Source organism: Erpetoichthys calabaricus, chromosome 4 (assembly GCF_900747795.2).
Source record: "Erpetoichthys calabaricus chromosome 4, fErpCal1.3, whole genome shotgun sequence".
Classification (NCBI taxonomy): Eukaryota; Metazoa; Chordata; class Cladistia; order Polypteriformes; family Polypteridae; genus Erpetoichthys; species Erpetoichthys calabaricus.
In genome coordinates, this window is record NC_041397.2 from 112761940 (window position 1) to 112787589 (window position 25650).

The window sequence follows — 25650 nt, forward strand, 5'->3', positions numbered from 1 at the left end:
GAGAAATTATGTCTACCCCATCACATACTTGAAGAAAAAGGCTTGGTTAAAGTGAGCATTACCGTCCAAGCACTGATAGATGTGACCACAACCAAACAGGCCTTGTTTACATGAAAAGCAAGTAAGACTGACACTACCTGTCAGAGTACTACGGCCTTACTAGACCACCACAAACGCAGACCCCCTGCTGCAGTGTTTCTAGCCAAAGTGATTGAAGGGAGTTTGCCGCTGCACCTCCTGAACTTTCTATTGGAAAATGATGTGCGTAAGAATCTTGAGGGGATCAGTGTTGTTTGAAGTGTAAATGGACATGTCACTGTGTCAATGCAGGTTCCCCATGTTGAGTGATGCTTAAACTATTTGATGAGATGGGCTACTTTTGAATTTTGTTTTTCCTTGTTTCGCCTGCCCTGAACGTAAGAGTAATTTTGGGGAAGTCAGGGACCTGTATTTTTACCCCGAGATATTTATATTATTTATTTAAAGTGTTTTTTCCTCCATTATTACAAAAATGGATACTTCACATCAGCTATCCAATATGCAGAAGCTGATTCTGTGTACAGTTTAATCTTGTTAGTATATATATATATATATATATATATATATATATATATATATATATATATATATATATATATATAAGGTGGGCTATAGCTTGCGTTAGGTTTTGTGACTTGCACATTTTATTCTTTTTAATTCTTTTTTTTTTAATTTAAAGTGATGTGTCTCAGGGGTTGGTGAAAACAAATGTACTGTCAGTCTCTTTTATTCCGTGGCTTTTGTAACATTCCAGGTTTGTGTTAATTTATAATATTGAACTTTCTTCTTTTAAGAAACATTTGCCCCATTTAGGTAAGTAGGCAATTTAAGAGGCCATGGGAGGTGAGAAGGCCCAGATGTGTGTGACACTGTATTGGCACTGTGGAAACGGAGAGACAGGAGTTGACAATTTGTGAGACCATGGTAGGCTTAGTGAGCTCACTCAGGTAAAGGTTGGCTTCTGTCAGAGAAACCCCACCAAAATGGCAAGGCTCCTGCCTTGTTTCGTACTTTTAAGACTCCAGAGTCTAGAATTGTGAGAAAAGGAGATATGCGAGTACACCCTTCAGAGCCAGTTGAGAAGACTTGTCCGTGGTTAGGTAGAGGGTCAATTTTTAAACACACCCTAACCCTTAACTCTCACATGCCTTGTGTCTGTGAGGCTGAAGTCTTAAAGATGTTACAAAGGTGAGTAGAGGACAGCAGCACTCCGCTGCACCTCTCAAAAGAGCAGAAATGTTCATCTGCATCCCTTGGCGCTTTAGGCATGAATCCTTTAAATCCTAGTTTTCAGTAAGTGCAGCTTTTTTAAGGAAGCAGAACTGCTTGGTGAGCATTACATATTACAGATTTAGTTATTTAGAGATGATTTGTATCTGAACAGCAGTATTTTTTACTAATGGTTGTATATAAGAAAGATTTTAAACATTTTATACACACATACATATTTATTTCCATTCACTTCACCCCGCCCTGTTGTTTGGTTATCAAACATTCTTTATCTTGTGAAATATTTTTTTATTTTTTTTTATTTTTTGGTTTTAAGATGATGAATTCCCCCTTGGAAACATTTTATTTTATGATGTTTGTAATCGAGAAAGTCTGGTCTGTTGTACGTCTGTTTGACTGAAACCTAAATAGTAAACTTCTGCATGTTTGAAGCTGATCACTAGAACAATTAATGGTTTTGTTTTAAGCATTGTCTTGTATGGTCATAAGTGCATTTATTAGTGAAGTTTGAGTTTTATTCATCAAATAATTCAAGTGTTGACTCTCTGTCAGGTCTAAATGACTAGATCACTTCTTTTTTTGTAGTGTAGTGAAACAGGCTTCACATTATTGTAGTTTTAGTTTACAGACTACAGAATAATAGAATAAATATCGGAAGATTATTACCGGCATTGTACATTTGTTTTAATGGCCACACTCTGATTTTCCAGGTAATATTACCATACAGGACCTTTCAACTCAACTTAAATTTTAGAGAATTATGAGGGAGTTTGTTTCAGTAGGAAATCACATTCTTTTGCTGACAGCAAAAGAAACAAAGCAGATATATTATTATTTAGTCAAAAGCATACAAACACCAATTCAATAGTCAGTATGCATCCATTTACTTATGTAGTTCACCAACATCTAGAGGGCATGGCAGAAAGCACTTAAGGACAGAATGCATTTGCAAACAAACATCCCTGTGTTTTAATCAATTAAATAACCAACCATAATAATCTCAAACCTGCTTAATCCAACTCAGGCGAAACCCCTGTAAGAAAACCTCGTAGTTAAACATGCATATGAAAACCGAGCCACAAACAAACCAACCTCTGCACATACAAGTAAGAGTTTCACTGTTCTCTGTACACATGACAATAGTGACCCTCTACGCTGTCTAGGTCCCTGGTTAATGAGGCAGAAATGGCACCTACTGTACCCTGTATTTTCAAATATACATTGAAAAGAACTGCCATAATTATTATTTGCTCTAGTTATTCTGCTGCAGTATTGAAGCCATATGTCCAAAGAGAAATGCAGATGTAAATAAACAGTTTGCTCTCAAGTTCTCCATAGGAGATTACAGAAGGATAGAGGCTGAGGCTGCTGACTGTGATGAACTTGTTGTCAGAATCAGAGGTAACACGGTCTTCCAGTCCTCTGCCTGTTCTTGACAGATTTTTTCATCAAGTGCTTGACAGTTTTTGCAGGCACCACTTAAAGTCATAAGTAACATTTCCTTATTTCTAATTCTGTTTACACTTGCATTTGTCATAGGTTTCATGTCTGCTGTTAAACACTTGAGTAAGTAAACCATTTGGTTTAAAAGTTCACCTTTTTTTAAAGCACTTACAATAACAGGAATTATTATTTGTAGTTTTAACTGATCCCCTTATCCTTGTATTCAGCTCATTGCATAATTTTCACAATTTTTCCAGCCATTTTTTCATATCTGACTTCCTCCATCCCATTTCTGAACCAGTTTGGTTCTTAGGCTGAGCTTTTTCTGGTGGCTCAGGGTGGTTTGTTTTCTTGACACCACTGTAGCGAAGCCCTGGATGGATCGCAACTAGAATGTCAGTCTCACTTACAAGCCTGTAAATTACAGTCATCAGTGAGGAATAACCCAAGAATTTGTAACCTCATCACAAATCGAACGTGTAATCATGTAATCTGTTTTCTTTTAGTCTGCATACCCAACAGGTCACAGGGTGTTGGAAATTTTCTTGGCAGAGCAGACGCACAGCTTTCAAATGGTAAAGGCTTAGTTGTACTGCTAATTTATTGCCTAATTCCTCAAAAAATCACAGCCCTTAAGTATCGGAAGACAGACCTCTGTCTATAAAATCTCTTTTAGAAGAGTTTCTACTTGTAAAAGTAAGTGGTGAGGATGATTAGTAATATTTTAATACGGCAGGTGTATGTAGTGCTTTACTAGCAGATAGAAGAGCATTTTGTTAATGTCAGCCAGACATTGGGGCATTTGTTGTATTGTAAATGCTAAGAACAAACAATAGCTTTGTTTACATGTAAACAATGAAGCTTATACTGAGGTCTAGTGTGGAATTTGGCTTCTTTTTGCATCATTTGCAGATTTGTTTTCAAACACTAATTAAAGCAGGTGGGGTGATGACATATGTATGACCCCAAGCAGCTACATTTGAAAGTTGCACTGGATTTCCACATGGCTTCCTAAATCTGTACTACAGTAGCTAGCTGGCTTGGTAATGAAGCAACCTGCACTTTAAAGAATTATTTAAAATAAAAAAAGAGACAAAATTTAGTTTTGAATTAATTGCTTACTGCTGTTAATTGATATTTGAAAGAATGCAAATTGCTGCATCTTGAGTAAAAACACTGTTTTCCTGTGACTTTTTGCTTTAATGTAAAGTGAATCTGACACTTGTTTTTAAACACATTAATAGCCATATATTATATAAAAGGAGTTCTATGTATGTTTAAAGTTGACTGTATTATATAAAGTATGTGAAATATTTTGTATTACTGCTTTTTATGAAACTGTCTTTAGTTTGGCTTTGGAATTTCAAAAGGTTTTTGTACAGCACTCATATGTACAGTGTTACCCCTCCATTTGTACCATTTCCTTATTTACTGTATATAGTGTGTATAATACAAATCACTTAAACATTAAAAACCTTTCTTTGTAACAAGCACTTAAGCGTCAGCCTTTTTCCCCCCCTCTACCTGACTGGAAGAGTTTATGTGTTTTGTCCAAATGTTTCGGTTGACTGGAAAGATGGACAACACGGCTTCTCACCCCCACACTGCGGCTGTCTGGTTAGAAGTGATGGCGGTGCTGACTGGTAAGTGTTTCAGCTAAGAGTCACCTACAGAACAATTCAACACACATGCAAAGCAAAAGACAGGCAGTCTGGGTAAGTCTATTTTGTGAACAGCTTGTTCATTAAATACTGGTGAAGAAATTTGTACAGTACATTAGTTACAAACCTGTATTTACTTTTTTTTTCTAATTTTCTCATTTGAAATGTACAGAATAGTTATATGCCAGGTTTTATTTATTGCCAACAAGTAGATTTTAAATATTGATTCCCATCCACATGCCTATGAATTTGTAGCGACTGTTCTTATCTACAGTTTTTAATTAATTCTTTTCACTCAAGCCATCCTTCCTGTGAGTAGTATAAAGCATTTTTATAAATGAATCCATTGTGAATAGTTCAGTATTTCCATTGAGTGTTCACAGAAATCCGAGTTTTGCCACTGATGTCCATTGTCAAGCTATGTCTTTGATAAAATGCAACAGCAGGGTGTCATTCTGAATATGTTCTTAAAATCAGAATAATGATATGTGCTTATAAAAAGGCAAATACAGAAAATGAAAACACCATATTTTATTGATGCATTTTTTATTTTTACCAAACAGAAGGTATTTAAACTGCACAGCAATGTATTCTTATTATCAAGGTGATGGATTTTGTCTTACAAAAATAGCAAAGTGATGAATGACCAGTGATGGGCTAGTCTTTAAAGTTCCTCTGGTGAAATTCTTAAGCATTCAGGTACTTTGCATGGTGTTTTATGTGATCATTCATGAATGAAAACACAAAGTAATAACTGTGGTCATATCCCTAAAAGACAAAAAATATATAAAGCTAGTTAAAAAAAAGCACTAATCACACTTTTCATTACAAGAAAAATCATAATCTGTCAAGAGTAAATCTTAAGTGATTCATCAAAATTGCCATGCAAAGGAAATATTAAGTTTTGCTTCATTTTTCCAACTGACTCAAGTTATTCATACGAGTCAATAATAACCACCACACTTTATATTCAGGAACATTATGTGACAAACCAATACTTGTTCATCCAAGTCAGCATTTGTCGCAGTTTTTTGGACTAAACATTAAGAATGAAAACTGACGTCTCAAACAGTGAGCGGGATCAGAGACATTTCACATACAGATTGTTCTTTTTGAGAAACATCAACAATAAACTCCCTTATTGAACCTGTTGTTACATTTGCTTTTATATGTTGGCTTGACATCTCATTATTAAGAATATAAACCATTTTAACAACACTGTAAATTTAGCAGTAAAATTATTGGCTTGCAGCAGACCTCATTTTGCTGTATTACAAACAAGTTAGAAAGTAAGCCAACTTGATTTTTTCAGGCAGTAGCCAGCCTCTTTTTCCTGAATTTCGTTGCTGTCAGGCTACAGAAGTAGGTCCTCAAGGGTAAAGAGAAACTATTTTATTACACTATATCACATTACATTAAGAACTATTTTATTATTTTATAACTACGGCTAAAAGTATTTTAAATTCTGTTACTTGTAGGGATGCTGCTGAATTCTGTATATTATGTTTACTATAAAGGTAATTATTCTTGTTATTGTGTGTGTACTTATGGTTACACTAATTGATATTTGCTTATTTTCTTGTACCTGTGTAACAGTGTTTTATGTTTTGTACTTTTCTAGCACAAACAAATTTCCTTCCGGAATCAAAAAAGTCTACCTAATGTCCTAAACTAGTTCTGGTGCACTGCTCCATCTAGTTGGCTTGCCCAACAGTCCTGCTGGGTCCTTAACCACAGAGTATGTACAACTGACTATCTTCTTCAATAAAGAAAATTACCCTTTTCTTTTTTTCCTTCCAGTTTACCATATTTTGGCTTTCAATCCACCTTAAGAAAAAGATAAGTGTCTGTGTGTCCATCCGGGAGCTGTGTCACTGTCACTCCAAAATGATGGTACATCACAAACATTTTTAGTAATAAAATGCACTGCATTTGTCATTCCAACAAATGGTGCATCACAAACATTAACACTGATTTTATGAATCCCATACCAAATAGCATATGACAAAGATAAATGCATTGCATGGTCTAGCTGGATTACGTAGATTTCAATCTTGTCTTAAGACAGGTAGCACAGCTAGTTTAGTATATTTCAGTTAAAGAGTAAATAAAGAGGGCAAGTATTTAAATTATGGACCATGAAGTTACAGGGTTACTTGCTGGAGAAAGTTAATATGCACTGCTGCCTACTTTGTTGAGTAGATGCATATCGGTCATCCAGTTTACATCAACACTTTACTGCTGGTGTCATTAAAACATTTTATTACATGGAATATAGGAGGAAAAAAAGCATCCTTTTGGAATGAGAATTTATTAAACCACATAATGATGGTTCTACAAATCAGAAAGCAGCAGCTATCCATCCATCCATCCATTGTCCAACCCGCTATATCCTAACACAGGGTCATGGGGGACTGCTGGAGCCAATCCCAGCCAACACAGGGCGCAAGGCAGGAACAAATCCCTGGGCAAGGTGTCAGCCCACCGCAAGGCGCACACACACACACACACACACCAAGCATACACTATGGACAATTTATGATCACCAATGCACCTAACCTGCATGTCTTTGGATGGTGGAAGGAAACCGGAGTACCAGGAGGAAACCCATGCACACACGGGGAGAACATGCATCCACGCATGAACTATGCCAAATCTAAAATTTCTTTAAAATGAATTTTACCTTTTTAATGGAAAATACTGCAAAAAATAACTGTAATATTACCAAGTAACTGAAAAGAATAAGAAAATAAATTAGTTCTATATAAGTGAAAAAGAATAACTAAATATATGTCGTGTGTTTCTCACAATTTAGGACCAGCAACTGTGTATGGGCAAGTGCATTTGACCTGTGGCCGTCTCAGATTCCCTGCTTAATGCCTGGCTTGCTGACTACTTAAAAAAATGAATAAATGGTGACAAAGTAAATACTATAAATTAACCAATATATATACTGTATTATGGACTAATATATGAAGACTTTAGGGAAAAAAACAGCAGTAAATTCACACTCACCTGTTGCAGTCTGAATACCAATGGAATCTTCCTTTCTGTACTCGCAGAAATAAAGTTGTCTGGAAGTAACTGCCCTGCAGCAAGAAACTGGTCATCCCTACCCTGGTCAATGAGAATATCTAGTTGTGGACCAGAGTAAGATTTCACCAAGACAGTGGCATCATACTCCTATAAAAATAAATAACGTGAAAGTAAAGATTAATTTATGTGTGATTTTTACTATTTCATCTTATTTAAGCTTTTGCTTGAGCAGCTTCTGGTTTGCAGTTTTAAATTCAGAGATCTGGAGTGACTCTCACTGTGGCACATCTGTATTGATAATATCAAGTCATATAACTCCACTTGGAGAAGGGCTGAAGCTCAACAAACACCATGCTGTCACGACACTTGGACTGTTTTCACACCGGCTGCTGCTGGCATGCCTTATCTGATTTCAACGGGAGTTATTGCAATTCATTTTTCCTTGTGTTTCGCCATTGGGGTTCAATATAGACAAACTATGACCAGCACCGAAATCCGATTCAGACCAGAAAAGGCAAGTCATTCCTTCCACTCACACCCCTTCACTGCACAAGTGAGGAATGACTGAGATTGCTGAGAGGCTAGACAGAGACTAGATGGTTCTCTTAGGAACACTAAAAAGTACTCTGAATTGTTTTTTCAAGCATGCACACAAACAATATTCAAGATTTTATACACGTGTAGCTCAAATTTGCTTTGAGGTGAATACCTTGTCCACCAGAAAAATTATCCAGTGCCAAACTTAGAGCTTTCGAGTATCCTCATACCTACCCAGATGTCTCTCCTGCAGGACAGACCCAGAGAAGGAATAACACTACTCTTAAAAGTCTGGTTTTAAAGCCAAAGCAGTACATTGAGGCAGGTTTGAATATACAGCATCTAGTCAGTGTCATAGTTGTTTAACTTATTTTAATAACACTAGCCTCTCCTTAAACTGCCCAAAGTCAGTAATACCTGAAGTTCACATTTATTGAAGTTTTGTTTTCTGTCTTCTCCCATGATTTGAAAGTAAAGACGTCACTCGAGAACATGGACACATTTATGTGGTGATTAGGTCATGAATATTCAAAAAGGATTTTTTTTTTTTTTTTTTTTTTAATCTATATACATGGTTACTGGTGGGAGGTGACGGGAAGTGGTTAACAGTGCATGCATGAGCACATACATTAAAATTGATCTGAGATTTATAAATGAACTTCAAAATGGTTTTATAAATCTGATTTTTTTTTGTGCGTATGCTGTTATTGTGTCTCTAGCATAAGTGAAACTTTACCACAGTGCATAGGTTTGCTATGTCTAAGTGCTAAATTACACTTCTGTCTAAGGCCACAGCTTCTTAAAGTGTCCTTACCATTTTGCGGAAATGCTTCCTGGCTTCAGGCTTAAATTCACTTCCTGTTAATTTCTACTGTTGGCCTTGAGTACGTAATTCACCATTAAGTTTAAAGAATTCTGCTAGATCTACTTTATCAATGCTTTTGAGGATTTTGAAGACCTGGCATGCAGTCTCCTCCACTCAGGACTAAACAGGTTTATTTTTAAATGCTGAAATGTGAAGAAGTCAAGTATAACACTTCTGATGCACTGACATAACTAAACAGTCTCGGCACATAAAATGATCATGGTGGTTATTGTGGCAGTTCACAGCATAGTCAGTCAGTGTTCTTCTTTGGAACCATTGTTTATTTTTTTCATGGCACTTGTATGGTTCTGCATGGAAAACTATGAAATAGAAAGTTTATTGTATTTATAGATATTTAAGATTGTCAGTACCAGTTTACTTGAATGGTAGATGGCTGACTCCCTGGAGCTTATCCTACACTTTTAAAGCTGCTGTCAATGTTAGTCATCGTATATTTTATACTGTGTTACAGAATAAAAGGACAGTATTGTTGACTTGAATACTGAAGGTAATAAAAAAAAAAGTTACCCGAAGGCTGCCCATATATCGTAGGAATTTGTATTTGTTAATGATTTTTTTTTTTAAATATAGTAAAGTAGGTTGAATGGGATTCCTGCTTTTGCTGTAGTATAAAATATTATTAAATTTCACTGATATTAATAGCTACTATAAAAATTCAGGTATTGTGACATCCCTAGAGGTATCATAGGGGAAGTGCTTCAACAATATTGGGTTCAGGTCCCACTGCTTCATGCTGTTACAGTGCATCCAGGAAGTATTCACAGCACATCACTTTTTCCACATTTTGTTATGTTACAGCCTTATTCCAAAATGGATTAAATTCATTTTTTTCCTCAGAATTCTACACACAACACCCCATAATGACAACATGAAAAAAGTTTACTTGAGGTTTTTGCAAATTTATTAAAAATAAAAAAACTGAGAAATACGTACATAAGTATTCACAGCCTTTGCTCAATACTTTGTCGATGCACCTTTGGCAGCAATTACAGCCTCAAGTCTTTTTGAATATGATGCCACAAGCTTGGCACACCTATCCTTGGCCAGTTTCGCCCATTCCTCTTTGCAGCACCTCTCAAGCTCCATCAGGTTGGATGGGAAGTGTCTGTGCACAGCCATTTTAAGATCTCTCCAGATATGTTCAATCGGATTCAAGTCTGGGCTCTGGCTGGGCCACTCGAGGACATTCAGAGAGTTGTACTGAAGCCACTCCTTTGATATCTTGGCTGTGTGCTTAGGGTCGTTGTCCTGCTGAAAGATGAACCGTCGCCCCAGTCTGAGGTCAAGAGCACTCTGGAGCAGGTTTTCATCCAGGATGTCTCTGTACATTGCTGCAGTCATCTTTCCCTTTATCCTAACTAGTCTCCCAGTCCCTGGCCTGGTGATGAGTGGTGCCTGGTTTCCTCCACAAACGTGACGCCTGGCATTCACACCAAAGAGTTCAATCTTTGTCTCATCAGACCAGAGAATTTTCTTTCTCATGGTCTGAGAGTCCTTCAGATGCCTTTTGGCAAACTCCAGGCGGGCTGCCATGTGCCTTTTACTAAGGAGTGGCTTCCATCTGGCCACTCTACTATACAGGCCTGATTGGTGGATTGCTGCAGAGATGGTTGTCCTTCTGGAAGGTGGTTCTCTCTCCGCAGAGGACCTTTGGTGCTCTTGACAGAGTGACCATCGGGTTCTTGGTCACCTCCCTGAGTAAGGCCCTTCACCCCCGATCGCTCAGTTTAGATGGCCGGCCAGCTCTAGGAAGAGTCCTGGTGGTTTCGAACTTCTTCCACTTATGGATGATGGAGGCCACTGTGCTCATTGGGACCTTCAAAGCAGCAGAAATTTTTCTGTAACCTTCCCCAGATTTGTGCCTCGAGACAATCCTGTCTCAGAGGTCTACAGACAATTCCTTTGACTTCATGCTTGGTTTGTGCTCTGACATGAACTGTCAACTGTGGGACCTTATATAGACAGGTGTGTGCCTTTCCAAATCATGTCCAATCAACTGAATTTACCGCAGGTGGACTCCAATTAAGCTGCAGAAACATCTCAAGGATGATCAGGGGAAACAGGATGCACCTGAGCTCAATTTTGAGCTTCATGGCAAAGGCTGTGAATACTTATGTACGTGTGCTTTCTCAATTTTTTTATTTTTAATAAATTTGCAAAAACCTCAAGTAAGCTTTTTTATGTTGTCATTATGGGGTGTTGTGTGTAGAATTCTGAGGAAAATAATGGATTTAATCCATTTTAGAATAAGGCTGTAACATAACAAAATGTGGAAAAAGTGATGCGCTGTGAATACTTTCCGGATGCACTGTAGGTCCCTGTATTTGCAAAGTCAGATTTAAGATCACATAAATGTTATTATGGTAAGATGATTCAATGTGGATCAGGGATTACACAAAGGGGTAAGTTTTATCTCCTAATCTATTTGTGATTTTCATGTATGGAATTTCAAAGCACAGCTAAGGCTGGGCGCACATCTAGTCTGGGAAACTAAGAAATTGTTCTTAGCTGCATGGAATGAGAATCAGCACATCTGGATTATAAGTCGTGGTTCTCTCTGGAAAGCAGAGACTTGTTCTTTTGCTTTAAAAGGGCAGCAGCTTGAAGGTTGAAGAGTACAAGTACCTCCCAGTGTTGTTAACAAGTGAGGGTAGAGGAGGTCGGGAATTTGACTAACAAACCAATAAGGTAACAGCAATTTTGTGAAAATTGCTTTGGACCATGATAATGAAGCCAGAGCCAAGTCATTGAATGAAGCGTTTCATTTACAAGTCTCTCTAGATTGACATGCTTACCTATGGTTACAAATTAAGGGTAGTATTGACCGAAAGAATTACATCACCAGTTAAAACAGATAGAGTGCAATTATACTGCACAGGGCTGCTGGGCGCACACACACTGTGTGATATGGTGTAAAGCTCAGCACAGAACCACTGTTTATTCCAGATCAACAGAAGCCAGTTGAGAAGGTTTGGCATATGGTGAGATTGCAAGTTTGGTGCCTTCAACCAGAGTTGTACAAAGCGTGGCCTGCTGGAAGAAGGCATGACACACAGGAGGGTTTCTCTTTCTTTATCTTTCTCACTCTCTGCTGGAATAACAGCATGTGGGAAATGCCTACAAAATGGTTCAAAAAGTTAAGGCAGTGAGGATATCCAGCCCAGCTTAGTGTGTTGCTTCTTTGAACCTCATCATAGCAGGTACAAGTGCACATACCATTCAAATAGTATCTTTCATTTGTATGAGGATAATTATATTCATGGGTTTTCTAACAATTAAATTCATAATTACTGGTTAACAGTCCAAATATCTCTAATTAAAAAAATTAATAACTATAATTATTTGCTGACAGTCTTGGCAAGGCACGATTAGTAGTGTTTTGCCATCTGGAAATCTTGGTCTAACACGTGGATACGGCATGAACAGTGGCTCACATGCAGAAACAAACATGATGGGTTATTACTTGGAAAAAATACACTTCTATTAGTCTGCTGCATTTTTTAGCACTTTGATTGATATTCTAAATATGAAGACTGCCTGTACTTCACTGTGCTCATAATGTTCATTAACTGCAAAATTTCAAAACTTTAGTGCTATGGGGTTAGTACAACAACAGCAAGCACTGTCCATCTTAAACTAATTAAAAAAGAAAAAGAACTATGAGACATGACTTTCAAAACGTACCTCCCACTTGGACTTGTCGGGTCCTAAGTATCCAGTGAAAGCTTTTTGACCCCAAGGACACTGCATCGGATTGCAGATTGGTGCAAAAGCTGATACTGTCTTTAAAGAAAAAAAGAAAGTCAAGGTCCAACTTCTCTGAACAAAATGAAGCCTCTTGATTTTTGTGGCATTTTTCAATTTCTAAACAAACTTAGTTGTAGTTTCTGAACTCTGCAAAATATTTATTCTCATTCTTTCCTACTTTCTCCAGAAGACTATGCTGCATAAATTAACTGTGCTCTAAAATGTATTAATCATTTTTGAGTATTAAAAAGTGCTAAAAATATACCTTGTACTTTCCAGGATTCTTCAGAGCAATAATCAAAGCACCATGGCCACCCATTGAGTGACCAGAAATGGACATCCTTTCAGAGTCTACTGGAAAGTTTGCATTTATCAAGCGAGGAAGCTAAAAGTTAAACATGAAAAGGAAATTTTGAAAACAGAGAAAAACAACCTGAGACAATGCCTAGGAAATTACAAATGCTTCAGGCTTTAAAATAAATATGACTAGGAATACCAGAGCATATGGTCAACTTTTTTAAACACTGCAGTTGCAGATCTGATTATGTTTTATTCTACTACAATGTTGCAGGGTTCCCCCACCCCCAACAATTTTCTGCAGATTACTCATGGACCCCCTAACTCTGACAGCATGCTGAGGTTTGTTCAGCTAAAACTTATAGTTGATTTTCCTTGGACAGAAAGTGATTGATTTAGTGCACATATTTTGTCTGGATAAGGATAAAACGTTTAAAACAAAAAAGTGTTTTTTCAAGTATCCTGCAGTTATTATATTTCATAAATAAATGATCTTGCATTTATCAGCAAAATTAATTACTTAGTAATAAAAAACGCACACACTTGTTACAGTATAATCCAGGATTGAGATTATTTTAAACATACTTATAACACACAAATTACTATTATATTCTTTCAATGTTTAACACAAAGAAATTGATAATCTACAGATTACTGAACAGCCTGTATTGCAAAAGTAGTCCCTTTATTGTGGCATCCCTTCTCCTCCCTGTTATATTAGCCTAGTACATGGGTTACCAAACCTTTTCAAGCCAAGACCCCGGCCCCTGCCCCAAATATAAACCCAAAGATGTATAGGCAGGACATAATTTAGGATCTTGGATTCTGCTAACAGCAGCCCTACAGCTCGATTTTCAACAATAGTAGACCTATTATTCAAACCAAATGTTTAACCTTTAGCGGAGCTTATTATGAAGTGTGCACACCGCTGGTTACATTTAGTGACACATGAACAAAAGCTGTAAATATTCATCCACGTTAAAACTAGTTTCCTTTGTTAGCAAGTAAATAACTGAAGTCACTAGATAAAAATTAGTTGAAATTCAGTTGAAAAATCTGGGGATTTTATGTGCTTGTTCACATCTGTGGAACAGCTGTAAGCCGAGACAGTCGCAACCTGAGGTCTGCCTGTACGGTATTACCATGTTTATTTTAAGTTTCTGCCCTGCAATCAGAAAAAAGATGTTTAATAGTGTTCTCTTTTAATGCACTAGTGAGGATATGGCATTATATTCAGTAGCACTGGAAGTTATAACAATGTTTCAACCACTAGACAGTAACATATTCACATACCTCTTCTGTAATGTAAGAGTACATTCTGTAATTGGTTTTCCAGGGGTCTTCAGTTGCATTGATATAAAACCCTGCCCCGGTACCAAAGTCCCAGCTCTCATCCTCTCCTTCAATATTACATCCACCTGAAATTTAGCATCAATTTTTTTACATATTTGTATGGATTTTGAACATTCACCACATATATTTATGGTACTTCTCTTGGTAACTTGGCTTCTTCCCACAGCTCAAAGATAGCTGAAGTAAACACTGAAGTTTTTAAAAATCTGTTAACATTTTCTGAACACTGCAGGTCATAATTAAAGAATATATAACGTGTACACCATTTGTTTTGATTTACTGCAATTCAAAATTAAATATATCTTGTCTCAAACTTTAATTTTTTATTATAAATGTTCTGCTTAAAAATGCTCAGAATACTTTGTGCTATGTATCTTAGAGCTCACAGCAAGTATGTTCCTAAATGTTTATTTTATAATTTATTTAGACTATTCATTGAACAGTTCTAAAGAACTGAATAATTGCAATCCCAAACTCTGGTTCAGTTTCCAGAGGTAGAATGTAGCTTATGACAAGCAGTATTACAGAATCTTAACATTTTTTTCTTTGAATAATAAACCACAACTTTAAAAAAAAACACAAACCTTCATAGCTTTGGGTTGTGTATCCTTCCATCTTTAGCACAGAGAATACAGTATTGATATTATATTTAACAGGGTGGTAAAAGCCATCAATACAGATCTGGAAATTCTAATAAAGATCTTTTACTGTCTACAAAGATCACTTCTTACTTACGAGGGCTGGTGTCTGGAACAACGATGATGATTCCATGCTCAGCAGCAGTTTGCTGGCTTCCTGCTTTGCTTATAAAATTCTGCTCAGTGCATGTTAAGCCTACAACAAAAGTCAAGAAGAATTTCTTAAATTTAACAAACGTTTAGAGTAGATGTAAAATATGCAGTATATTCTTAGGAAAAGTTTTGGGAAAAAATGCCTTTGTATTATCAAGGACGCTTATATTTTTAGTTTTTGCCAAGTTTTTGTTATTTTATTATGACTTAATATATTAATATAATATTATGCCTCTAATTCATCATTTTAAAGTAGTGCCTATAGGTACAGCCACAGTAGTTTCAGAGACAATAATAAAGGTTAATTCTGAAAAGAATTTCAGTCTTAAAGCCCATTCAAATGTGAGCTTTGTAAATTTCCAGCATTTCTTTAGCAGTTTTCAAGCTTTTTAAAGGCTTTTTGCGAGCTTTACTCAAAAGTTTTTTGGGGCTTTTCAGGTGCTTTTTGAGCATTTTTCATGCATTTTCTCAACGTTTTCAGAGAATCATTTTGCAGCAAAAATATTGACATCTTTTCCATTTTGCAGGTTTGTGAGGTGATTGTTGTTTTTCTAGAATGTCCTCAATTGCTATTAATCCTGGCGATCACAGTGCTGAGGAGCAGGTGTCACCAGCATCATGAGTGAACATATTGTGTTCACCCAGTTCTGCAGCAACGTAAGTCAAGAGGACAAATTCTGGCAACATTCTGAAAAATTCTAGGATTTCACATGGATGTCAATAAGCACGTAAGTAGAGAACTGTGGGAGGAAAAAAAAATCATTGTGTTATTTCGCCAAAACAAAAAATAATTGCCTGCTGCTTTTGGTGCAGAATCATACACGCTCATGATCCACTCGTCAAGGAACAGCTAGTGAGGAAGGGGTTGTTGTGCGCAAAGGTAGCCAACTCAAAGAATTAAACATATGTTGTATTCATATATTATTTAATCCTGCAAGTGATGAGAGGTACATTTAATCTGCCCAGTTTAGGGACTGTAGGAGCCAGTGATTATCAAAGCAGCACTGGGTGTAAGACAAGAAGCATACATGGTGGATGGTACACCAATCATTTTCAGGCCCCAGTCGTATAGCCAAGCAGAAAAGAGTGGATTATTTGCAACCCATTAACAGAAACGTGTTAATATAATATTTGTTCAGTTTTAATCCATTTATTTGCTACAGATATATTGAAACAATGTGATCTGGTGGCACAGTGGCCAGCGTACACCCAGTGGCTCATATTGCGGGTAGAAAAAGAGGATAGATGTTATTTACTTCACAAAGTACTAAACGTATTTTTACAATTGAGAAGTATCATTTACACATTTTAATAAGTGTTAAAATAAGTAATAATACTTGGTTCAACACGATAAACAATACAAATCAATCCAGAAGTGCACAGGGAAAGCACATAAACCTTATATGCTGCTGTGAGGAAGAGCTCTGTGTTACCACTCAGCCTATTTCAGTGGAGGCTGGTAAAAAAATTTGGGCGGGGGCACAGTTTGTTTTTGTTTTTTTGTGGAAAACTGACACAGCACTTGATAGCTCTGGAGTAAAGAAAAAACACACAAAAACCGTAATGTTGCCTACACCCTGCCCAAGAGCACTACTTGAACATAATTTTTGCTCTTGTTTCTTCAGGCCTGAAAATTTCTCAATTACTTTCTGATTAAATTGAGTCATTTCAGTCACCAGTGTCTTTTCAACTGACAGCATGGCCAATGCATTCAGCCTTTCCTGGGTCGTGGCGTTTCTCAGAAAGGTTTTATGTACTTTGAGAAACTTCCTAATATGTAGAAAAATACATAAGTCTCTAATGTTTGATAGGCTGCAGGACACCGACAGATTAAGAGTTTGAAATTTAGGCTTCTTAATGGGTTGCAGACGGACCATTTAAAAAAAATACATATTTTCAGAGTCACAACAGAACTTGAACATATTTACTTCATATCACGTCATGTGTAACAAATTGTTTGTAATATAAAGTTAATATAACCCAAATCTCACTTGAAACAACACGTTTAATTCTGAAAGGTTAAACAAGCTCCATTAGTGATATTGAAGTGACACTGTTTTGGTTTACTTGTACTTGTGGCAAACAGCTATTTTTTTTAAGTAAGTAAAAAATTTTCAAAGCACAAAAAGACAAAAGTCACAAAGCGCTACACAATAAAACATTGAATAAAATTAAATATTAAAGAAAAATACAGAGCTATGACAATATAAAAAAACACCCACTGATGACCGCACTTCACAAATGCAAGTCCGAACAGAGACGACTTTTTTAATTAAGTTAGAAAATGTATGCATGGTACTAAGTGTTCCGGGGAGTCTAAAAGCTTATTCTGTAAAGTTTCTGAGGTTCCCTTAAATACAGTGATTCTCAAGGTGCTCTTTCAACACTCCATCAAGAGAGGCAACAAAATCCGCCAACCCATGGACAATCCTGGGCTTATCGGAGTGTTCGCTCTCATGGCCATGCAAAGCCAATTCAGATGCTCTACAAAATTTCACACAGTCAATTACTGTGGATAGGAGGTACAAATTTTTGGTCACCTCTTCATTGTGCCTTTTAATGCCAATCCTGTAGCCTTCTAGCTGTTTAACAATAATAGTCTAGTCTACATGACTGCAGCTAGTTTCATGCCACTTTCATTTTTCGGAAAGATATTTAGGTCTCATACCCCAGTCGCTGTCTACAACACTTCGGTAACAACACTTTGAAACAGGGAAAGCAAAAAAAAGACATTACTTACACCATATCCAGTTAGCCAACCCCATTTTTTCATAACAAGAGCAGGAAAAAGTCAGTGTGTAAGCTTGTTCTTGATCACAATTTATAAAGGGGTGTTTCGTTTGAAAAAAAAAAAAAAAAAAAAAACACCAAATTTTCTTTGATTTCTGAAGTTGCGCTTGCTCATCTGTAGCTACATTAATGGTGGGTGTGAACTGTGAACCATTGACGTGAACTTGAAATGGTGCATTGATGATTGATAGATTGAAAAAATAATAATAAAACACTGATTCACTGCCAATAAATGTAGGACTGTTTGGAGCGCAAAGAGCTACATCCCCAGAAAAATCTGAAAATAACCAATTAAAGGGGAGCCTCAGGTCACCTGCTTGCCAAAAGGTTGAGGACTTAACATAGACTCTCATCTGGCTGACGTGCTTCACTCAGGAAATATAGGTATTCACACAGAATTTAAACAAAGTCAGAAACCAATTTTTAATGGATGTTGACATGCGCTGACAGGTTGTGCAAATAAACAAATTTAGTTCATACTTATTTCTTACTACCTATTTAAGTGGAATTTTTAAAATATTTGGAGGGGGGCAGCGCCCCGCATTACAAACCGCCACTAGCCTATTTGTTAAAATGTCTATACTAAACTTTACCCTGATTAACACTAAATGTATACCCGTAACTTTTGTTGAATTCTTGTCATTTGATTGCAAACTAAGTTCCTTAATCTGTCCCTCAGTAACTGTCGCTAAAGACCGATGCACACACGTGCATGACAATACTGGCATTTTTTTTCTAGTTACAATGAGCTGCTTTATCCAGGATAAGGCACTGACTTTCTGTAAAAACATTTCCAAAACACTGTTTTGTTTTCTTTTACCAGCATTTTATGAGCATTACAACTGATGTCAATGGAACAAGCATTTGGCCAAAAACACTTGAAAACTCCTGCGGAGGAGCTTTCTAAATCTCTCTCTGCTAAAATGCTTGGGTGTAAACAGTGTAATAGAAAATAATGGCAAATAACTTTTCAAATGTTTTAGGTAGAAGCATTCCCGTTCTAGTGCTAAAACACGAGAAATACGGTTAGGTGTGATTGGACCCTTTTAAAAAAATAACCAGGCTAGTTATGTATTAGCCAGGAATGTGAAACATTGTAACTACTGTTCAACGTAAGGTAGACGCTCTTCCTACATTGCACAAATAAAAAGGCAAATATATCAGAACATCTGAGACAATATTGAAACAAATATGTAATAACAATTATCAGTGTTTACTTACATTTAAACTTTGTTACATGCTTTGTCAACACATTTGATATTACTACTCAAAATTAATTTTCAATTCAAACAGTAGTGCTTTATACTATATGTACAACTTACCAGACAACCAGTACATGACGGGACATCTTCCACTTTCAGCCTTTGGAGGAAGATAAATTCCAAATCTCATTCTACATTTTAGCTCTGTGCTTTAAAAATAAAGGTAAAATATAAGCACGATCCTCAATATTTAACATAGAGATATATATATATATATATATATATATATATATATATATATATAAGAGAGAGAGAGATATAACAAGCAGGGCTGGGTATTGGCACTGATGTCCCGATTCAATTTTGATTTTATCTTGACTGAATTAACATGCACTGATATAGTTGAAGCTCTGGCTTTTTTAGAGATTACTTAACCATGAACAGAGAACATTGCCATAATGTGACAAATTTCAGTAACACTTTATTTGAAGGGTGTCTGGAATGACATTTAAGAAGAAATATTTGATTTAAAAAAATGATGATGAACTTTGTACTAATTCAAAATTCATCACAATTTATCTAACATATGTATCGCCCTATCAGAGTCCACGCATATTATTGGAGGCTCCTTGTTTTAAAACAATGTAATGACATCTACATTATAAAACATCTATATCATCTTGCAAATAACATTGTAATAAAATAATCAAATATTGCTTCCTAAATAATATGTTACCTATCTGCGTACTATGAATCTCCATGTAGACACCCTTCAACTAAACTTAGCCAAGTTTATTCCCCTATTAGACATTTAATCTTGAATTAGCTGAAATTAAAGATACAACAGGAAAATGTGTGTCTTTCTACAATTTTATAAGTTACACATATCTTTAATTTCTCACGTGTAGCAGTCACATTAACCAGTCTCAAAAATGTGTCCTCACAGTTCCTCCTCAGACAAAAAAGAATTGTTTTAAAATAAGGATCTAGAGCTAATGCTTGTTGACAGCAGTGTTGGATGAATGGAACATAAGAGACAAAGAACCAGCCATCGTGACTGACAACACTACTAATATGATCTGTATAATACATCTTAGGGAGCTACTTCACGATGGTTGCACTGCGTACATGCTCAATTTGTATCACATGATGCCATGAAAAATCCAACAATTTCCCAATTGCTCGGCCGGGTGAGGCGCATTGCAAACTTTTTTCCACCATAGCAGTACTACTAGCCACGGGCTTAAAGGGAAGCGATGTTTATTAGACTTGCCAATGCACAAAGTTGTGATTGATACAGTCATATTGGAAATGCAAGAAAGGTTTCTGGAACAACAGCCAGCCATCTCAGCAGCTTTGCATATATGCAGCGAGGTTGCTCCAGATATGACTGCCATGCAACGCGTTTGTCTATAACACATCCACCACAGGTGCCCAGTCATTTTTAATGTAGTGACATGTGATTGTCACATAGGAATCTGCTGCCCTGGATGTTCAGCTGTTGCTGGTTGGGCTGTTTTCTTCTAAGAGAAGTAGGGAAGATTTTGCTTAAGATCTACATAAAGCCTGGGTACAACAACTTCACACATTTGCTTTCTGTTTGGTATAACATACCGCAGTTCAAAACTCTGTATCATGTGTCAAAAGCCCTCATTTTCAACAATAATGTAAGGTCTCATATCTTTTCAGATAAAAACTGCTACAGATTGTTATTTTTTGGACATAAGGTGAATTAAATGGAAGCTTGGAGCTACCTGATATTTCTAGTGTAGACTGTTTAGGCTCTACTCATTTGGAATTTGACTTTGGGATAAATGATTTCTCAAATTTGTTGTGTTACAACAATTATTAATTTCTGTGTTGCAAGCTTACATATTGCTTTGATATGTATTTCAGTTATTCTTTACCGACACACTGTAGTAAGTCCACACATCTGATTTATGTGTTGAAAGCACTGATTTCAGTTGAGGAGGACATGCCATTTTATGAAAGATAGTAAAGAGCTTTTAACATTGAAAGCCTAAACATGCATATTAGCGACATCTCCTGGATCGGATGCCAAAAATGAAGATAAGCAAAACTCTATATATAATAATTGAGCAGGATAGAGAGTCACGAGATCAATCTTGAGACTTCAAGAATCGATACTGAATCGTTTAAACGAAAAATAACAATTAATCAGAAAATCAATACTTTTACCCAGGCCTATGAATAAGTACTACAAATTCACTAAACCCTACTGTACATCATGCATCTCTTATTGCTGTGATTTTGCTAAAATCATAATGACTCAAACCAGAGTAAAACAGAAAACGTGTATATTTATGAGCACACAGGAGGCATGATCAATACTCAAGTACTTATATGAGTATATTCTAATAATAATATACCAAATTGTTTACCTGTGTAGTTATAGAAAACTACCTTCTGTTACCATTTCAAACAAGCCATGCTTCTATATTCTCTGGAATACAGTTTTTAATATGTAAAAATGCACGGTATTGAGACTATCAGTAACTTCTTTACAGATAATGTTCTGCAGTCTTTTGAACAAGTTTACACAAGCCAGAGACTCTGCAGAACAACTCAATCTACTAGGCGAATAAACACCAGCAGAAGAAAATTCATGAAACTCAGCACGCCATCCCTGCCTGACAAAGAGAACTATATGACAAGGGCCCCTCTTAACCAGGATAAAACATCAATTAAAATAAAAAGCGTGTACTTTAAAATAACAACAATGAGGTATTGCAATGTTCCAAAAAATCCGAACAGCTCCATGCCAAGAAAATGTGATTTTTTTTCCCCCCAAATTTGATATAATGCTTCTGCTTTACCACTGCATTACAGAAGGTGGATTGGGATTCTTTCAAGGTGAGAAAAAGAAGTCTACTTGCACATAGTCTGATAAGGGATATTACAACCAGTTTTTATAGCACATTTTTACTCCATCTGGTTTTGCCGTAAAGACTTTGGGAGTGATTTTAAATTCAAGGCTATCTATGAAATACAAAAATGTGTTTTCCCAAAATAGTTTAAGTGTAGGACTTTACAAGAACATATGACCTTGCAATGAATGAGAAACTACTTTAGTTGAATTGTGGCATTTTTGGTGTATACTGAACTAAAATGAATTGTATGAGTTGATTAATTCTATTCCTTTTCTGTAATGTGAACGGAGAGAACTCTTTCTCGTCATTCCCTGAAATCATTAAGGGGTAAGTTCCTTAAAATTTGTCGATATGCTCTGGATGCAGTCATCATCCACACTAGTTAGTATCACCTCAAGGTCAGGTGCAGGGGAAAGATGACGGAGGTTTGATAAGTTGCTGTTAATTACGTGTCTAATTTATATACCAAAGAAAAAGAGTGTCACTATAAGATTATATTTGAAGCTTAATAGCAAATACATTATCAATATTGAGACCTTTAAATGCCACAATGTCTTAAATCTATGAAGTATTCAATTTATGAAAGGCAAAAGTAGGTGGTTGTCATGTATAGGGACAAGAAATAACAGCTTCTTGGTCTTAAAATGTGTCCTTATATTACTTCTGTCTCTTTAGTAAATGGTGAAACACCAGGCTGCTGGGAAATTGATCATTTCTGTTGGTTGGAGCACAAAAAAAAATCATTCTTTAAAGGGAATAGTTAAACACAATTAATGTCAGCAATCTTTCTTTGAACTATCTATTGCAAAATTTCCTAATTCTGATGCTGTTTGGTGTGGTAGTGAGGCCTCAAAAGGAGTAACATACTAAGGTAAAAATACTGTAAATATATCAAGGATTTTATTAAACAAGATAATCTACCTTGTTTATAGTATTGAAAGTACACACACAAAAAAAATGATTACCTGTCGTGCTCAAACACCTTTTGGAAACCTTCACAGCACTTGTTTGAGGATATCTGCGTCAATGCCATTGCCTTACCTGGTGAAATAATACAGATAAGTATATGAATTCATGCGTTTTTTTTCCCACATACCATACACAAAACTATAAATTAGTTATGCACAAAGTACCACCTCTTACAATCAATACTATTAGAAAAGGTCAAGGGGATCATTAAAGAACTGTCCAGAGTGACATCAGGAAAAAGGAGGGGACGAAGTGAGGAGTTTAGGAGGAAGCGGTTAAATTGAAACAATTAGGCATCAGTGAATAAAGGTGTGATGCGGCATTTCTTGTAAGAAACTCAGACTGAGATTGATACATTTTTAACCCTTCCGTTTCATTAGTTTTGTCAGGAGTCAATTTTTTACAGGATGTGTGTCTTTCTGACCAATTTTCAGGAGTCATCTGCGAACTGTAAAAGAACTTACTTCTATTCCCTTCTCCACCAAATCACGTTAATGCATTACTTGTCTTTTGAGGGTCTTTCACACTTTCTTGTTGTTGATAAGCATTGTCTCTGGTGGTGGTTTTTCTCTTGCCAGCACATCTTCCTTTGCATTTTGGTGAAATACATCTTGCTTCCTCCTTCTTTTTGATAACAAGGTTGACGGTTGCCAGACTGACACCTACTGTTCTTGCTATGTCCCTCTAGGTTTTGTCTGCATGTTTGTGTAGGATCACAATTTTCTTGAGCTCTCAGGGGGTCACAGCCATCTCTCACAACAACTGAAGCACAACTAATTAGCAGATGAAACAGTAACCTCACTAACCAAAATAAGTCTGATGCAGCCTTGGCTGATGTAACAACTCCACATGAGCAATTACTGCGTCATCTGACAGACAAACAATAATGAAATATTCATTCCCACCAACATGTACATGCACAACAAAATAAATAAGTGCAAAATTGGAGCTTTCCTGCATAAAAAAATCACAGTATGTTTCAATTAGTTTGCACAAGGGTGTAATAAGATTCCATAACCGTAAACTAGATTAGGCAGATTTGAGAATATTATATTTAGAAAAAAAAATTATAAAAGAAGGGTGAGTGAAATAAACATAAGGAAAAAAATGCATACAAGATGAGAGGCAGCAGCACTTCCAGCAAGGACACACACATTTTTCAGATGACAGAATTTTGGAAATTATAGTGAAGATAAGGCAGTGTTGGCTTTGAAAATACTGAACACGTGGGGCCAGCACAATATGAGGTGACAAATATTGTTTTTCTGACAATTGTGCGTGTCACACTCAATCTCATCCCAAAGTACCTTCCACGAATACAACTGGTGCTCTGGCAAGATACATGGCTTTTGCAGCCTCACCAAGCAACTCAATGATATGGAGACTACACTGGTCCCCCCAAAGAATCTGTGTCCTTATTATTAAGCGATCTCACCATAAGACCAGTGAAGTTGCAATTGGGCAACATTATATCCGATGCACGTTAAAATAAAATGCAGGAAGTGTGAGACGTTTTAATCATTTCCTCTATTAAAGGCATTATTATGAAATTAATAAGGAAAGGGACACGAGTCAGCGAAGCAGGTGCCAGTCAAAGGGGCAGCACAGTGTGCCTGGAATCGTTTTAAAGGCAGCAGTTTGGGGTGGGCTTGTTGAGTACGTAAGGCAGACAGTGGACGTAGGGGGCAGATCTGCAGGACCCCCGAACTGGCGCGTCCAAAATAGTAACAGGAGAAACCGGAGAGGCCCCACCACACAGAGCTTTCTGCAGAAGTGCACTTTACTTAACATTAACAGACACGCCTTGCTGACTTGCACACGCGTGCAATTCAAGAACTCGAGCAGCAAAATGTCACAAAAAGCGAAGACATTAAGAAGGCAATCTCACTCATGTCTCAATGGTAGTCCAGGAACTCGGTCAAGAGTTCAAAGCTGCCACGCATATGTCATACAAACGCAGCTGCTTGCGGGTTTGAAGTAAACTGATTTTATTACATACATACATACATACCTGTTTTCTTTCACTTTGTGTGATCTCAAACGGAATAATTTCCAGCTAACACTAGAGCTGCCAGAACAAAGTCCGCACGCATCTGCCGCCCGTGACGCAATGACGCACAGCCCCGCCCCTCCTCGACGCTCTGCTAACCAATAATAGCTAAGAGCCAAGCTATCAGGGAGAAGCCGCTACACTGCAGGCAAGTCATTTAAAGCAGTAGCGGACTGAGTAGCACAAGTCTGGCAGTAAACCTGTGTTCACATTTAAAATGAGTAAGGGTTGGCATTTTGTTAAAAAATGGTTCCTCATTGCGAAAAGTTGTAAGTTTAACGTTATTGAACATTTGAACAGTTTGCATCTTTTGTTTTTTAAGTGTTAACATAAACTGTGTTAATATAAACTGAGCCGAACAGCTTTGATAATTATCATGATCTGCATTTACGCAGTCTGCTTTGATTATTAAAGCATTTATTAAAGTACAGCAGCCGTCGTATATTTCAGAACATTATCGAACCTTTATAGTTAATGATTTTTTGAGTACCTTTTGATTTTCTAGTTATTGACAAATTATTGTAATACTTTTGCTTTCTGTAGTGACGTGCGCGCACCTTTTGGTAGGCAGTAGCTCAAAAGGCCAGAAGGGGCACCTGATGGGACAGGATTTGATACTTTTTAATCCTGGGTCGAAATTACGGCACACTTTTTATTTCTTTTGTTAATATCGCGGGAAAGGCGTATTTGCCTTCAGGGTCGTTGTAATATTCACAGAGCAGCGAAAA

At 36.7% G+C, this 25650-nt stretch overlaps 2 protein-coding genes across 3 annotated transcripts in view; one reads left to right on the top strand and one right to left on the bottom strand.

The window, feature by feature from the left end:
• Window positions 1–4205, top strand: part of lrch1 (leucine-rich repeats and calponin homology (CH) domain containing 1) — a 397155-nt gene extending 392950 nt beyond the window's left edge. For both annotated transcript variants that reach the window (XM_051927323.1, XM_051927325.1), the window contains one exon: window positions 1–4205. In XM_051927323.1, the coding sequence (XP_051783283.1) occupies window positions 1–114 (114 nt within the window). In that variant the 3' untranslated portion in view covers window positions 115–4205.
• esd (esterase D/formylglutathione hydrolase) lies at window positions 3792–25011 on the bottom strand. Its single transcript, XM_028799688.2, has 9 exons — window positions 24884–25011; window positions 22869–22944; window positions 19133–19221; window positions 14965–15063; window positions 14170–14294; window positions 12845–12964; window positions 12517–12615; window positions 7389–7556; window positions 3792–5141 (listed from the first exon to the last, which is right to left on the bottom strand). Exons 2-9 carry the CDS (start codon window positions 22934–22936, stop codon window positions 5061–5063), a joined length of 849 nt encoding a protein of 282 aa, XP_028655521.1. The 5' UTR covers window positions 22937–22944; window positions 24884–25011; the 3' UTR covers window positions 3792–5060.
• Between the last annotated feature and the right edge of the window lie 639 nt (window positions 25012–25650).